At 44.5% G+C, this 16,827-nt stretch overlaps 2 protein-coding genes and 1 long non-coding RNA gene across 3 annotated transcripts; 1 reads left to right on the forward strand and 2 right to left on the reverse strand.

Moving 5' to 3' along the window:
- Nucleotides 1–578: 578 nt before the first annotated feature.
- Nucleotides 579–3,360, reverse strand: LOC127781810 (putative kinase-like protein TMKL1). Its single transcript, XM_052308860.1, has one exon. It carries the CDS (start codon nucleotides 2,902–2,904, stop codon nucleotides 916–918), a length of 1,989 nt encoding a protein of 662 aa, XP_052164820.1. The 5' UTR covers nucleotides 2,905–3,360; the 3' UTR covers nucleotides 579–915.
- A 755-nt stretch (nucleotides 3,361–4,115) lies between these two features.
- On the forward strand, nucleotides 4,116–5,341 carry LOC127781820 (uncharacterized). The gene is made up of 2 exons (XR_008019066.1): nucleotides 4,116–4,667; nucleotides 5,057–5,341. It is a non-coding gene; the product is annotated as an uncharacterized LOC127781820 (long non-coding RNA).
- A 408-nt stretch (nucleotides 5,342–5,749) lies between these two features.
- On the reverse strand, nucleotides 5,750–16,005 carry LOC127781808 (mediator of RNA polymerase II transcription subunit 15a). The gene is made up of 10 exons (XM_052308857.1): nucleotides 15,714–16,005; nucleotides 14,822–14,933; nucleotides 13,847–13,955; nucleotides 11,086–12,318; nucleotides 10,514–10,590; nucleotides 8,151–9,596; nucleotides 7,006–7,347; nucleotides 6,573–6,767; nucleotides 6,408–6,496; nucleotides 5,750–6,292 (listed from the first exon to the last, which is right to left on the reverse strand). Exons 1-10 carry the CDS (start codon nucleotides 15,869–15,871, stop codon nucleotides 6,091–6,093), a joined length of 3,963 nt encoding a protein of 1,320 aa, XP_052164817.1. The 5' UTR covers nucleotides 15,872–16,005; the 3' UTR covers nucleotides 5,750–6,090.
- Between the last annotated feature and the right edge of the window lie 822 nt (nucleotides 16,006–16,827).

Below are 16,827 nucleotides of genomic sequence, written 5' to 3' on the forward strand. Positions count from 1 at the left end.
TCAGTTTCGATAATATTCAATTCCATTTTCATATCCGGGGTTTCTGATTCTGATTCTGATTCCGAAAAAAATATGAAAACGAAAACGATAAAAGATGGTTTCTGTCCGTTTCCGTGACGTTTTCACCCCTATCCAGGAGGCGTATGTAAAATGTGTGCTAACGTGGAGCAACACATAGATAGTCGTATACGATCAAATACCAGAATGTAATTTGAAGGACCTGACATACTACTATATTTCATTATAAGGCCTGGTTTAGTTTCCATTTTTTTTCAAAAAAAACATCACATCAAATATTTAGACATATGCATAGAGATTAAAAAAAACTAATTGCATAGTTAGGGGGGAAATCGCGAGACGAATCTTTTGAGCCATAAGTGCTACAATAACCCATATGTACTAATGACGGATTAATTAGGTTCAAAAGATTCGTCTTGCAGTTTCCAGACGAATTATGAAATTAGTTTTTTCATTCGTGTCCGAAAACCCCTTCCAACATCCGGTTAAATATCCAATGTGACGCTTAAAAATTTTCTTTTCACGAACTAAAGAGGACCTAAAACTAATGAAACCAAGCATAAGCAATGCAAATGGGCAAAAGGCTGTGTTTGCCCAGATATCCAAATCAGTGCAGTGATCATCTTTTTGTAGTGGACTGGAGTCATGTTTTTAGGAAGAGAGGATCAATATTTGGGCAGGCAGACAGGCGTTGAGAAAAGGAAAATCTACTAGTAGTACTCCGTACAGTAGAGTACGGAGTACGTAGGAGCAGCTTCTACTAGTAGTAGTACGTAGGATTATGTAGCTGGAGTGCTGGACGCCTGCACTGCACTGCACGGATATGATATGGTACTCCGGCCAGCTGGACTGGAGTATGTTATGTACGGTCGGAGTCGGGACGACATTATATTGGAATTAGACGACGGCGGCGGTGGGCGTGCCGGCGTCGCTCCTGGGCTCGGCGGGGCTGTAGATCGCCGACGGCCGGCTGCTGTTCCGGGGCCGGACCTCCTCCAGCTGCCGCACCACCTCCGCCATGGTGGGCCTTGCCGCAGCCACCGGCGCGCAGCACCCCATCGCCAGCTTCAGCGCCTGAAGCAGCCCCTCCTCCGCGGGGCTACGCACCCCGCGCGCCACCTCCGCGTCGAACACCTCCATCATCGTCACCTCCTCCAGCACCGCCGCCTTCACCACCGCCGGCAGCTCTCCCGACGCCTTCCGCCCCATCAGCAGCTCCAGCAGCAATATCCCGAACGCGTACACGTCCGTCCGCGGGCTGCACCTCCCCCTCGACTGCAGCTCCGGCGCCCTGTACCCGTCCGCCTTCCCCACCGCCGCCGCCACCAGCAGCCGGTGCACTGCGTACTCCGCCACCCTCGCCACGAACCACTCGTCCACCAGCACGTTGGACGAGCGCACGCTGCCGTGCGCCTCGCCGTGCCCCGCGTGCACGTACGCCAACGCGCGCGCCACGCCCAGCGCGATCTTGTGCCGCCGCGCCCACGTCAACGCCGGCCTCATCCCCTGGCTCTGCTCCCCGTGGCCGTGGAGGAGCTCGTGGAGCGTCCGGTTGCCGGGGAAGTAGTCGTACACCAGCAGCTTCTCTCCGCGGCGCCCCTGGTAGAAGGCGCGCAGCGGAACCAGGTTGTCGTGGCGCGCGCGGCCGATGCGGCGCACCGCCGGCGCGCACGACTCGGCGTCCTTGCAGCAGCCCTCGCGGAGGAGGCGCAGCTCGATGCTGCCGCCGCCCTCCGCCAGCTTGGCCTTGTAGACGGTGCAGTAGCTGGCCTTGTTGACCACCTGCCCCGTGGCGTTGAGCACCTCCTCCAGCGTGAGGTGCTCCCCGCCCTGGAACACCACCAGCTTCCCCTCGCCGTCCTCCGTGAGTGTCCCTTCCTCCGGCGGCAAAGGCGCTCGCCTCCAACGGCCCTGCGCCCAGCCGATGGAGAGGGAAGCCAGGACGACGGCGGCGGCCATGAGGGCAATGACGATGGCGGCGACGGCGGAGGAGGTGAGGGGGTTGCTGGGGAGGCAGTGGTGGGGCAGCGGCGGGCCGCAGAGCGCGGGGCTGTTGGCGAGGAAGGCGTCGGGCGGCAGAGAGGCGAGGTCGGGGGGAAGTTGGCCGGAGAAGTTGTTGTAGGAGAGGTTGAGGGAGTGGATGGGGGCGAGGCCGTGCGGGATGGGACCGTGGAGGCGGTTGTCGGAGAGGTCGAGGGAGCGGAGGGCGGGGAAGGCGGTGGTGACTAGGGAGGAGGGGAAGGGGCCGGAGAGGCGGTTGGCGGAGAGGTCGAGGAGGCTGAGGGCGTCGCAGGTGGTGTTGGGGGCGAGGGCGGCGGGGTCGGGGATTGGGCCGTGGAGGGCGTTGCCGTGGAGGCGGAGGAGGGAGAGACGGGCGTTGCCGCTGCAGAGGTTCCAGATGGAGAGCGGGAGGGAGCCGGAGAGGCGGTTGGAGGCGAGGTCAAGGAGGGAGAGGGCGGGGGCGTTGCCGAGGGCGAGGGGGATGGGCCCGGAGAGGGAGTTGTGGGCGAGGAAGATGGAGGAGAGGGCGGAGAAAGCGGCGAGTTCGGGAGGGAGGTGGCCGGCGAGGGCGGAGGCCGGGAGGCGGATGGAGAGGAGGAGGAGGAGGTCGTCCGGGACCGGGTGGTGGGCGAGGCCTGCAGAGAGGTTGCCGCAGGGGAGCTCGCGGGGGAGGGTGGCGGCGGTGGACCAGCGGAGGCCGCGCCACTGGCAGAGCGGGGTGGAGGCGGTCCAGGTGGCCAGCTGCGCGTTCCCTCCTACTTCGCCCTCCCCCTGCAGCGCCGGCTTCACGCGCTCCAGGAGGAGCGCCACCTCCGACTTGCCCTCGGCCCCGGCAGCGGCAGAGACCAGGAGGAGGAGGAGGCAGCACATCATCACAGATCTCATCTCATCTGCTTGCTTCAATTCCCTTGGGCTTGGGGCAGAGCAGGTGAACACACTGGACTGTGGACTGGAGCAGTGGAGTGAAAGAGTGTGCAAGTGAGCACCACTCCTAGTACTACTCAAGTGAAAGACAATGCTTGCTGAGTGTGAGTAGTGCAATGCAAATAATAAAGGGGTGTCAATACTCCTCCACAGACTATACTACACTAGCACTAGTCTTGCTAACCAATGGACATTTTTGCATTGCTTGCCATACTCCGTGTGTCTACGTACGAGTAGTAACATCTTACGACTGGCATCTTATATACTCTACTGTCACATGGCCATCAAGCATTGTCTTCCGCTCCGACCGACATACACCAATGGGAACAGCGACCACTTCAAAGTGCTGCTACCCCACAAGACAACTTCATCAATTAAAGCAACTTCATTCTTTCTTTTCTCCTTTTCTTTTTATAGAAAAACACATTAATTCCTTTCAAAAATGCGGCTTGCACGCGCACATGCACTACACACATAGATAGTCCAACAAACCAACACAAATTTAGGAGTACGAGTACTGCTAGTGCTATACCGTCGTAAGTCGAAGCCACTCACTCCATCTCTGCCCTCCTTTTCTCCTTGGGGAAATGCACATGTGTACTGTATGTCTCCGATGCCCCACCACCACCACCATCCACTTGCTTATTTGGATATTAATACTATGAGTAAGAGGCAACTTAGGGGGTGTTCAGATCTAGAGTCATAAAGTTTTGACGTGTCGCAGCGAATATTATATAGCGTGTCGTATGGGGTGTTCGGACACTAATAAAAAAACTAATTACAGAATCCATCAGTAAACCATGAGATAAATTTATTAAGTCTAATTAATCTGTCATTAGCAAATATTAAATATAGCACCACATTGTCAGATCATGGAGCAATTAGGCTTAAAAGATTCGTCTCACAAATTAGTCGTAATTTGTAAAATTAGTTATTTTTTAAGCCTATATTTAATACTTCATGCAGGTGTTCCAGCGTTCGATGTAATGGGGTGTAAAATTTTAGGGTGGAATCTAAACATGCCCTTAATAAAGCACTCATGTATATAAGTACTCCTATATGAGTAGTAATTAAGCTGGTGAGCCCAACTTAATACTACCATTTCTCTCAAGCATGATATATGGCGACTTCACACTGCACAAACACCAAACCCTCTTCTGTATGTGCTGTGCTACTATCATCAAGCGAAAAACAAAAAAAAAAAAAAAAGAAGAGAGACAAGGGAAGAAACTTGCCAACAAATGGGCCTCACGTCTAGTCGAGTCCACTAGCAATTAATATTGGACACACAAAGGCCACAAAGGAAGAAAAGCATTTGGAGTTGGATGCCGACGCCGGCTGGTGGCCTCTGCTGTGGTGTACCCTCCCTCCCTACCTACAACTACAAGTCGTTGTTGAAGTGGAGGAGGCAAAGCGAGGAGGAGGAGATTGGGGATCGGAAATCCAATCATCCAATCCAAGATTCCAAAAGAGGTTGGATTAATCGAGTCATCGAGATGAACTCGCCGGGCGGCGTGAACGAGTGGGAGGACTCACCGGGGGAGATGGAGTCGGAGGCCGCCTCCGCCGTGGGCATGGGCATGATGGAGGTCGACGCCGACGACCGCCACCCGCCCTCCTCCTCCCTTCCCATCGACGCCGACTTCTTCAATTCCTTCCCCGACGACTTCGACGACCAAGACCTCGCCTGACCTCCTCTCCTCTCCCCTCCCCTCCCCTCCCCAGTAAGTATCTTACTTCACATCGAATGAATCGATCCATTCAATTTCTAGTATTACTATAGCTACTCGATCCAACGATTTACTGAATTACTGTGTGCCAATTAATAAAAATTACTCCATCAACTCTCTACCCTACTACTACGTACTACATCTCCGCACAATCGCAATGCAATTGCTAGGACCTACACTACATATATGCAGTTTTCTCCGGCCAAGCTAAGCTTAACAACTAATAGCAGCTGGTTTGCCTTGTTACTACCATACATGTCTCCTAGAGTACTTAGCTCATTTTCTTGTATCTGTCATCTCAGCTTAATTAATTTAGCGTACAAGTATCATGCTTACAGTACATATTACTGTGCGTTTACATGTTGTTCCTTCTCATCTCTCAGTCGCAGGTGCCTGTTGTACCCAACATCAAATCCAAGATCCATCATGTCATCACATTTCGTAGCCAAGGAAATGCTTCTTCTCCACCTCTAGTATTGTTACCATTATTGTATCCCCATCTAGACCTACATATATACTATTGTTACCATTATATGTTTTATGCAACCAGTACTGGACCTGTTAACACGCCCTCTCTGTACTGTACTGTACCTGATCAAACGATTACCTGTTGTAACGTCACCGTGTGCTATAACATAATGAGCGCTGGCACTCCTTGCAGGCAGAAACACAATCTGAATTACAAGTCCCAAATTGGATAAAATTTTCCGTAACTGAACTAAGTGAATGTCACTTGCTCTCGCGATCATACTTAGGTCTGGTGGTTTAGTTCCCAACTTTTTCTTTAAACTTCTAACTTTTCCATCAAACCAAAACTTTCCTACACACATAAAACTTCCAACTTTTCCGTCACATCGTTCCAATTTCAATTAAACTTCCAATTTTAGCGGGAACTAAACACACCCTTAGCAACCAAGCTAAAAATGTCAAATACTTCCCTAGCTTGATCTTCTTATATTCTGTACATGCTCATTGATTACCGCCATTCCGCATATGAAAAGAACACACAAGAAAAGAGAAAACGTCCGACGCAACTGGTCTCAGCACATCTCAGAAAATCACACGTCCTTCAACTGTTGTCAATACACAACATATATTACGAGCAGCGATCTCACAGTATATTTATATTAGAATCAAACCAGGCTGGAGATGTAGACTGTTCTGTACAAGAGGGGCCGCTACCAAATCCAGCTAGTAAACAGGGAGGATTTCCAAAAGTACAACCACACATAATAAATAAGTACACACCAGTAGCAATTGCATGTTTGCTAAAATGTTAATTATGGTTACATATATTTATGTGCATATATTTATAGAGCGATGCATTAACCGTTCCAGTTAAGGGCGTGCAAGCGATCGCACAATATCGATGCAAAACGAAGATTGGTGCCAGCAGGACTGAAGAAGTATATGGGGATTAAGCACCCACGCAATTTTCCCAACAACCATAGCTCGAACTGAAACTGCCTCCACCAGTCTGTTGAGCATACTCAGCAATTACTTTGCGGGCACACGCGTCCCACGTCCTCGCAATTTCTCTTAGTGACATGGGCTCAGCTAAACCCCGAAGCAATATGCTGAACTTCGACCTCGCTTTGGTCGACAGGTCATCCGAGTTTCTATAGCAGATTCACAAGCACAAAGCAACATCCTTAGTTTATTTATGTACAGAGAATCAGGACAGCCTAATATGTAGTACCTGGCGTAGAATCTGATAAAACATTGGATACTGACCTTTGTTCATCTGGGAACTTGTCTAGGAGAACCGGGGAGCACTTAGGGTAGCTAGCGGGGACAAGCACCCTCAATGGCAAAATTGGACTCTGCCACACATTTTTAACATGGAACATCAGCGAACAATAAAAGCCGATACCACAGATCATGCTTTGAGAAGCTTACCATCTGTGCTGATGCAAACATGGACTTCAAGCTGGGGCTAACAGCCACAGCAGTAAATGTGCATTTGATGACTGTCCCTTCTGTCCCTTCTGATGTAGCACCAAAAGACTCAGCATCATCCTCGCAAACATGGAGCTCTGTATCTATGAGCTGTTGGTTTATCTCATGTATTTCCTCCATAAGAGCATGGTTTATCTGCAGGATAAATATATAAGGTAGCCAAAAATTTAGAATAGCTCCCGTCAATTTAACTATACTTCCCTTCTCTGGGCCCATATATGTAATGGAAGTCATTGTGGAAACAAAACAGCTGGATAATCATGATATTTTAGTTTATTCATCATGCCACTAAGTTTCATCTATACAAACGATTGTGAAGCTGATCACTGAGGCATATAATGTATTGATCCCTATGAAATAATAAAGAGCATACCTCGGTTTTTTGCCACTTTACACGTGAGGTTGCAGTTGACTGCAATTCAGGGGTACCTATGCTGAATGTTTGCTTCAAACTGTCATTAACACTTCCAGCTGATGACACATTAAGAGGCATAGCACTAGTGTCACGCTTCATTTTCTTTGATGTACCGGTCCCATCATGTGTTATGAAATTCCTGGCTTGCAATCGGCACTTTGTCATAGCAACTAAATCTTCACCAACAGCAGCTCTAGAACCATTACCAGGCGCAGACCCAGCAATCCTGTCAATCATGCTGACAACAGAACCTATGTCGCTTACTGCAGCACTCAAGGACTGGCGTTGTGTTGTCCGCAACTGCCATACAGAACACAAGGGACATGAATCATGCAAGAAAAAAAAAGGGACAGGAAGGTAAATCCTCAATTTCAATCTAAAGGGAGGGTATATGCCTTCTATATGATCAAAATTTGTTTAAGGAAGCTAATTTGAGGGGAATAAAAGGTATTAATGATTTCTTCTCTTTTAGCACAGCAGCAAAACAGGCTATCCGGAAAACATAGCTAGATTCCACAGAGCAATAGTGAAGAGAAACAAATAAAATAGGTCAATGCTAAACCTATCAAGTTCTTCAGATGTCAAGACTCAAAGAGTCAACTTTAAATAAGCAGTAACATGAAATGACCAGGCATGATGACTCCCATGCTTTGCATCCCCTTGACTTCAAAATATTTGTGTACAGATCTAACATGTGTGTTATTTGCATAATCCCTTAGCACACGCATATGTGCATGTGGCTGGGATTTTAGCATAGTATCCCTTTTTGACATAATTATCAAGTTCAGAATTTACGATATACTTATCTGAGATCTGCTGCAACCTTTGGGCATCATTTTAGTTATCGTTTGATAAACTAGTTGATTGAAACAGGGTAATGTTCGTATTAACTTTAGCAAGGTAGGTGCACGAGGTTACAAGCAAAAGGCATGGCATATATAACTCCTAAACTAAATATTTTAGCTGAGCCTACTGTGTTCTTTATGCCATAGTTAATTACGCTTTAAAATATACTCAGAATAGCACTGATTAAATAATAAATTTATTTTGCACTACAGAAACGAAGAAAAGACAGTAAATAAAAAGTTGGCAAAGTTACTGACCGCTTTAAGTAAGCGGTCTAAAGGCCTTTCTGCTGCACTTGATTTGGTTAGAACTTGGGTTGGCATGTTAGCCTGATTTCCATCAACACTTGTAAATTCTGCCAACAAGGGTGAGGCCGAGATCCCTGGAGTGTTAACGGCGATTGATTGTGACTGAGGCGCCATGTTTGTTTGCTGATGTGTAGCCTGACCAGTATTAGTAAGTGATGATGATAAATTGGAGAGTGGTTTCTCTGAATCCACTGGTATAGGAGACGGGGCAACAGGTGGCGATGGAGATGGCATATATGGTGAGTTAGCTGACTGCAATGGTGTCCCGGTCTTCACTTGAGACGGCAAGAGATTGTGCTGATCAACCTGAGGAGAATGGTGTGAAATTTGGGGGGATGATGCTTGGAGGTTTTGTGGTGACGAAATTGGGAAAGCACTGCCCTGTTTGATTTGCTGATTATAAAAGTTATTGCGCTGAGCCAAGTGCTGTTGATAAATCCCAGGTTTCATTGCAGCTCCTTGTCTAACCTTCAGCTCGTTTGCATCATTTCCAGAATGATGCTGTGGAACCTGCATCTGTGATTGCTGCTGTTTCTGTAATTGTTGCTGTGCTGGGAGTTGCTGCTGAAGCATTTGTTTTTGCTGGAACTGCTGAAACATTTGACGCTTCATTTGCTGACTCTGCATCATATGATGCTCCTGCTGTTGCTGCTTCAGCTGCTGTAATGAATTTGCGTTGGCTTGCATGGAATTGGCATTAGCCTGCATTGTACCTACTGAGTTGTGAGATAACATGCTACTACTGGCCTGCTGTTGTGCATTCAGTGTACCCTGCATGGGCCCAGTGCTTCCCTGTTGCAAAGCACCACTCATTGAACCATGCTGCAAAGAATTAAAATTGCTTCCTTGAGTAACCTCCAAATTAGAGGTAGCCTGTGGTGCATTTGTGACATTTTGCTGTGTTGCTGGAACACCAAAGTTTGTTGCTGGGGATGCAGGTAAATGTTGGATACCAGCTGCACCTGAGGATTGTAATCCGGTGCTCATACTTGGCATGCTTGCTTGAGGCATCTGATTAGTATGGTTATCATGCTGCTGCAAACCTTGGGAAGGTTGTTGTTGTTGCGGAATGTTAGAGGTAGGACCTTGCCCAGCAGATTGTTGAAATTGTGTCTGCTGGCCTTGCACCCTTGGCCTCTTTTGCGAATTTAGGATACTGATAATTTGCCTCTCGTACGCAGGAATTTTGTCCCTAAGGGCAGGCTGAATGTTGCCCTTGTTCAATTGCAGAACATGCATTGTACGCTCCAACATCAGTTTGAAACTCTTCATCTTTTCATACTGTTCTGTTGGCTTTTGAGGTGGAACCATGTTGTCAACATGCTGTAGCTTCAAAGAGATCTTATTGTACAAATCATTTAATTCAGGAAAATATTGGTCCTTTAAGTTCTTCACCTGTGATCACAAGAAAGAAAAACACAAAAGCTATGAAGGGATGGATACTACAGAAAAGAAACCATTCAGTAAACCAAGGCCTGTTGTTTAACTAACAGATATGGTGCAGGCAAAGATTGTTCGAGTAGTTATTACATGCATAGGGAACTTAAAGAAAAAACTATAATACCCAGTAGAAAACATGGTGTTGATTGAACTTGCAAGGTCAAGAGAAAGGGATTACAAACTGCATCATAACCTTATCACATCTAGATACAATATGCTATACAGTCCACATTCACAAAGAATCCTCTATCTTAAAGAAAGCATGCATGTGCATAGTTGTATGAATATCAGTTCCACCTTTATCAGTAAAAGATAACATTCTTGTTTCTTTGGCTACACATGTCCAATTATTGATTTCACCATACTTCAATGGTTAAAAGATTAAGAACAAAATGAGTTACACATAAAATTGTACAGATCTGAAAAAAAAATGCAGTGTCAAATTCGTTCCAGATGTCTCGAGAGAAAAAAGGACATGCAATCAATTGGGAACTGTTTATTGTTTAGTTGGTGGAAAACAGATCAAAACAACAATGAAAAAGGATAGCGGGAGAATATTACTCTCTCCGGTCAAATATTTGATGTCACAACAAGATTTGGTCAGACCTTTTAGATTTCGACTATCAATTTTATATTAGAATAAGTTTATAAGTATATGATTTTATGATAGTACTTTTTGAAGCAAATTTACCTATACCATTTATTTTGTTTAAGACTAAGCATTTGAGAAATTATTTATGGTCAGTATTTTAGAAGTTTGACCAAATCTTATTCTAAACATCAAATACAATGTTCAGAGGTCCTTTTCTCTGAATTTCTTTAGGAAGGTCCAAGTGAACAAACGAGCGCCAAACGGTAGTGGTATGCATTACCATTTGATATGCCTCCTCTTGCCAATCTCCTGTACCTGTACCTGTATGACCTGTTTGGGCAGTGGAGTCCACAGATGCTGCATGAAAAGCAAGGAAATCAAACATCATGTCAATGAACAAGCAATCAAGTAGCAAGCTGCTACTACAACATATAGGATGTAATACAGAAGTGGGAGACCTTGTGTGATTCCTACTAGAAAAATACAACAGTGAACTTGAGGTCAGATTGAAACAGTAATCTGAAAATAGCCTTTTGTGGCAAATATGTCCACAACTCAGAAAAAACAAATTTGAACAAAAGGCACAAAATCATTAGGGTCAGCTTCGTCAGCATGTTATCAATGTACATTGCAATAGACTCTAACTGACAAATGTTATCCTTACTATCTCCAATTTATTAAGTTAACTAATGAAATTTAGGATTTGTAAGCTGGCATAAATGTAGGAGAAAACTAATGTCAGTATGAATAGGGATAAAACAGAGGGATAAAGGAACAATAACACAGCGAAAAAACAGGGGGAAACAATAAAAGAATAAATGCAACTATATAGACAGCATATGGAGAACTTACTGCTAGACGAAACTTCTTGAAGGCCCCTTTGTGCCTGCATAAATTGCTTTTGTTGATCAATGTTATTTTGTTGCAAGAGCATACCAGCTGACGTTTGAAGCCTTTGTTGCATGGGCGGTTGCTGCGGCATTCCCAGTTGTTGCTGCAGCTGGTTAGGTTGAGCTTGGAATTGTGACATAAGATGCTGCTGTGATTGCTGAAGTTGGTTATGTTGTGATTGAGGCTGCATCAAACCCAGTGATGACTGCTGAGCATGCTGCTGCTGCTGTGGTTGCTGAACTGCCTTTGTTTGTAGCATATGCATTCGTTGAATGTTCGGAACATTAGGCACAGTTCCAAGAAGCTGTTGTTGCTGCTGATTTTGTTGCTGCTGCTGTTGTAGAGTTGAAATATTTGCCTGGGAGCCCAACTGTTGCTGCTGGTGTGAGGGCATAGACTGCTGGTTCAACATCTGCTGTGTCTGCTGCATATTCAAAAGATTATTCGATTGAACTGGTAGTCTCTGTTGCTGTGGCATATCCACAGCACCATTCTGCTGACCAATTAACTGATTTTGTTGTAAATTTTGCTGCTGGCCCATTAATTGATGTTGCAAAGGAATGTTAGGCTGCTGAGTTGGTTGAGCTTGCTGCAGAGAAGGCTGTGGATGCATGGAGGACTGTGAGTGTTGCTGCTGCCTCATAGCAGATTGTGTAGGTTGCTGGAGTAACGATTGCACAGATTGTGGTACCGAGTTCAAAGCATTCTGTTGAATACCACCCTGAGATGATGACTGTACCATTGGTTGTGTCTGCGGAATGGACTGCCCGGGTTGGAGGCTAGATGGTATTTGCATCATTGGCTGTTGTGAGGATTGCATCTGTGTTGGCTGCAACAAAGATTGCTGTTGCATAAGTGAATTTTGCTGCAACTTCTGCTTCATCATAATTTGCTGCTGCTGGTAAATTAATTGGTTCTGAGATTGTTGCTGCTGCTGCTGCCTTCCTGCCATTTGCCTTTGCGTAGCATATATATCTTGTGAAGCGCCTTGTGCCAAGCCATTATTCATAGTGTTCTGCGGCATGCCAGACATGTTCTGCAGTGTGGATGTCTGGTTGACACCTGGCAAGTTCTGACCAAGATTAGTAAGAGAAGATTGGACAGACGTAGAATTTGGCTGCCGGGCCTGTTGCTGAGACATCAAAGGGATCGCTGATGACTGTGTTGGATTACTGCCTTGAGGGAGTCCAGGTACTGTTGCAGAAAAGATCGTGAATGTGCATAAATACCTTGTAGACAATACTTGCAAAATTGTAAAAAGCATAACAACACCCCAAATAAGCATGATAAAGACATATTTGAGACGAGATTCTACATTTTCCAAGGAACACACATGTACCAAAACAAGTAAGAGGTTAGCAAGTAGCTTAGACAAAAAACCATTAATTAGTTTTTCGATAAGGCTAAGAAGGAAACTGCAAATAAATTCTGACAAGTTGCAGCAGAAGGAGAATAAACATAATTCCATCAATAACTCAAAATAGCCAACTATTATTTTACCTCAGTAGTCACACAAGTGTAATCTGGCTCCAACATAAAGCAAAGTTACATGAAACTTAACGGGGGGAATAAATTAAACAGTGCAACGATTCATAATGTGCAATTATTCATGGTATATTGGCATTAATTGAACCTTTAGGTATTATAGATCATGAATTATGGAAAGTAGACATCCCCCTTCAAAAGAAAAATGAGCATAAATAATGTGAAGAAGCAAACACAAATAACTAACATAACATGTGTTAGCACTTATCAGGGGAAAATGACAATCATTTAAAATGTGTCATTTCATACTCATATGGCATCAATTAAACATCTAGGTTGTGTATAGATCATGGACAACTAATCAGTTCAAAAAAGTGAAGCACATGCAAATAACTAGACAGCATATGTTAATAATACAAGATATGTAAACCAAAACTGACACTAGCTAGGGAACTTTTAGACATATAACTCCATCCAGTGGTGGATCCAATTGAGCCTGGGCAAGCTTAACGATGGACAACAAGTACATACAAATCCATACAACTTGATAGCCCATTTTCTAAATACATAAACAAAGAGCTACCGAGTTGTCAGGGAGAGGAAATCCAGTGCGAGAGGTTATATCGATGAAGTGATTGTGTACTGCCAATGGGCTAGACTATGATACTAATCTTTGATTAAAAAGAGAGATAATGAGTGCTAGAAAGCTATGTGTATCTTTGGTCTTTGGGCTGCTGGCAGCAGACGTGATGGTGTGAGCCTTGCTTTGCTTTTCTACTTTGGAAGCCATGGCTGATCTAGCCTCTACTAGAACAAGCAGATTGAAGGGGTCGTCTGTTTTGATGTTGGTGCCCAAAAGCTTTGAATATGACCATGCAAGGATTCGTGGCCAGCATCCAAATGGTGTGTTTGCTATCAAGATTAGCAATTACTTAATTAGGTTCGAGTGATCAACAAGTTTGGAGGTTTCGACTGATAGGCATCTCGCCTTAATTTACTTGCTTGAGCATTACCCGATACAAGCTAAAACGAGAGAGCACTGTTGTACCCAGTGTGGCAGAGCTTCCATTGGATGGTTTCCTCTCAGAAATGGGGCTTGTAAACACACATGCAATATAGTTACATCATGAAAAATATATACAAGGACTTTTACGGTGAACAAAATATGGTACCAGCGAATATCTTACTATTACTCCAGTATTTCAGAATCGGATATTGAATATACTTCATATGATACCTGAGCCAGGGGGATTTTGGTTTTGAATCACTTGGGCGTTTCCAGGATTCTGTTGAGTCTTTGTCTCCATAGAGAGCATTTTTAGAGAAATCTTCCGCAAGTAATCAGACTGGTGATACAAAAGAATACAATGGTAAGATTTGGCTTTGTAATAAATAACTTGCCACCCTAAGTCCTGGTGGTTAGCACAATTGAAACATATGCTTCGTTTTTTTATACAATCAATTAAATTATACAAATTCTTATCTATACAGCAAACTACTTTGGCATGAATAAGCCTGATGAAGTATGAACAGGAGAACACAATTGGAATTTGGAGATTATGAAACCCTATACCCAGCCAAAGAAGCTCCTACAAAAATGTTTACCAAAATGAAGTGGGATATATGATGACATACTCGCTAACACAAAAGGAAGGACTGGAGTAAACCATTGTTTGATGTTTCATCTGGGATAAAGGGAATATTTTACAGGTGATTTATACAAGCATGAACAGATGGAATGATGGGCTTACAGAACTCAAGGTACAACTCCTGTACTTTTAACATGGCCAATGAGAGAAACCAGTCTCATGGTAAAAATATTGTTTAGTTCTATAATTCATTAATACTAATTTACTATTGAGATATGTTATCAATGAAAATAATGTGGGGACATCAACACCTCTAGCATAGGACTGAATCAGTCTTAGTCCCTGTATCCAAGGCGCAAAGGAGATTTTCCCCCGATAATGGAAGGGGAAAAGCTTCAGCAGCCTTGGATAATCTGATTTAGGTGGAAGTGCGAAATATTACAATCGGTTCAAAAGAAAATGTGGATACTTCACGGCGAAACTCTAACAAACTTCAAAATCAACAGACATATTTGCAAACATTGGAAGATCGATTTCTTCTACTAAGATCCCAAATGCCATGCTTGAGCCCCACAACTGAAAGATTGGATCAACCCGATGAGTTAGCAAGAGGCTAAGTGTACCTGGCTGGTGGCTGCAGTATAGATTTTCTCTTCGAATCGCACTGCTATCTTTTGAAGTTCATTCAACCCCTCAGGCACTGATACTGGTAGATGCTTCTTCAGAGTGTCCATTCTGTACGCAGATTGCAACAAGCAAGTAAATGACGAATATATCCCATGCAGAACGAGAGAGAGAGAGAGAGATTGCTTTTGAGATGTTTTGTGCAAAAAAAAAAAGAGAAATGTCACCTAAGGCATAATGTGTCAGTCTACCATTCAAGATGTTGGACAAATGAGTAGGCATAGCCCAAGTTACGCGCTCAAATATAGTGGCTATGACCAAAAGTGGACAACGGCTACAAAGGACTCGCGGAGCGAGAGTGGCAAATACATGATCCAACATAACGAAGTAAAATAAACGAGAGAGTAGGCGGTTTCTCCAACAAACAGTTTGCCTTGCCATCATAGTTCCCTGACCCTCAAAGGGAAGATCCATTTGAACAGAAGGGGTGCATCTTCCAAGCATTTTAATATGTAATAACTGTGTCTGATGAAATGTAAATTGAGTTCAATTGGATATGTAGACTAGGTGAACTAGACAAGAATGTCAAAGCTAATAAGAATCTGAAAATAGTTGGGGAGGGATTGGAGTTGGACCTAACTAACAAAGTAAATAATAATAAATAAATAACAGAAACACAGGGGCACGGAAGGGGAGATTATGATGAGATTACAACTAGCTACGGAGGAGTAGATCGGATCAGAGTTGCATCATATTGAATCGACCACAGGCACAAAAGGATGATGCGATGTATGGATCTTCTATTTTATTTTATATAGTTGATGAAGAGAAGAAAAATTGGGGGAAGGGAAGGGAAGGGAAGTGGGTGGGGGGAGAGGGGGAAAGCCCTACATCTTGTTGACGATCCTGTTGCGGGCCTCCGACTGGAGCTGGGAGCGCCAGTCGCCGCCGGCGGGGGCGGGGGCCGGGGCGTTGGGATCGATGCCCCCAGAGGCGGCGGGGTCGGCCCCCTGGGTGGGCCTCCAGTTGCCGCCGCCGCCGCCATCCATGGCTCCTCTTCTTCTTCTTCTTCTTCGATTGCAATTTGCGAGGGTTTGGTCTTCGTGGCGGCGGCGACCACAAGACGGAGCGAGCGAGCGAGGTAGGCTAGAATCGGAGTCTCGCCTCGCCTCGGAGGAGAAGAAACCTCGGGGTTGGACCGACCTAGTATTTATTTCGCATTTGCCCCCTTGTACTTACATCATACTCCGATTGCGTTTCCTTTCCCCTTGCATACGGTAGCATGGCGTTAACCCTAACTTTTTCATACTAATAAAATATAATAATAAATTTATGAAATATTTCAACATTTGCAAATGCCAACTATATATAAAAACCCTTCTCTATTAGAACCCCTTCAGCATAATTATTTTGTAAATAAAGCTACACATAAATACATGTTACCATTTTGGATAAAACCCTCTATGGGTAGTATATTGAAATAAATACCCTTTTAATAAAGAAACATAGCTATGGCTATTTTATACGAACCTTTGAAAAGGAATTTGCCTTCGGAAAATTAATTGCAAAATAATATCTATTAGTAAAGTATTTACTAAAAACCCTATTTGCAAAATATAATTCATAATAGGCTATTTTCAAAAGATATGACCTTCTCACACAACGTCTAATTTTCCCTCAGGTATAGCCTAGTTTGCATGTTAGGATTTATTGTTTATTTGTGTGTGTTTAGAATTTGTGCCATAGATTTTGATTAAACCCTATCTCTGGAAAGGACGCCCTTTCCTATACCTTTCCTTTTCCATCCTTACCTTCCCTTACCTTCGCGGTCTAATTTATTATGTGCTTCGATGCTAAATAAATCAACGACCCGAAACTTTTTTGTCCTATCGCGATATTGTCGCTCTCTCAAACTCTCGCCCGGCGATTATTTAAAACCACTCCATCAATTCAAACCCAACATTCTCCCTTGACTATCTACAATCGATCGGCGTATTTATTTATC

Source organism: Oryza glaberrima, chromosome 8 (genome assembly GCF_000147395.1).
Source record: "Oryza glaberrima chromosome 8, OglaRS2, whole genome shotgun sequence".
NCBI lineage: Eukaryota > Viridiplantae > Streptophyta > Magnoliopsida > Poales > Poaceae > Oryza > Oryza glaberrima.

Excerpts from the sequence above, each read along its gene's own strand:
- LOC127781808 (XM_052308857.1), bottom strand. The coding sequence starts at position 15,871 with ATGGATGGCGGCGGCGGCGGCAACTGGAGGCCCACCCAGGGGGCCGAC. Across the intron at positions 7,348-8,150 it reads TAGACCGCTTACTTAAAGCG|TTGCGGACAACACAACGCCA; the intron begins GTCAGTAACTTT and ends TCTGTATGGCAG. Across the intron at positions 6,293-6,407 it reads AAGTTCCCAGATGAACAAAG|AAACTCGGATGACCTGTCGA; the intron begins GTCAGTATCCAA and ends AATCTGCTATAG.
- LOC127781810 (XM_052308860.1), bottom strand. The coding sequence starts at position 2,904 with ATGAGATCTGTGATGATGTGCTGCCTCCTCCTCCTCCTGGTCTCTGCC.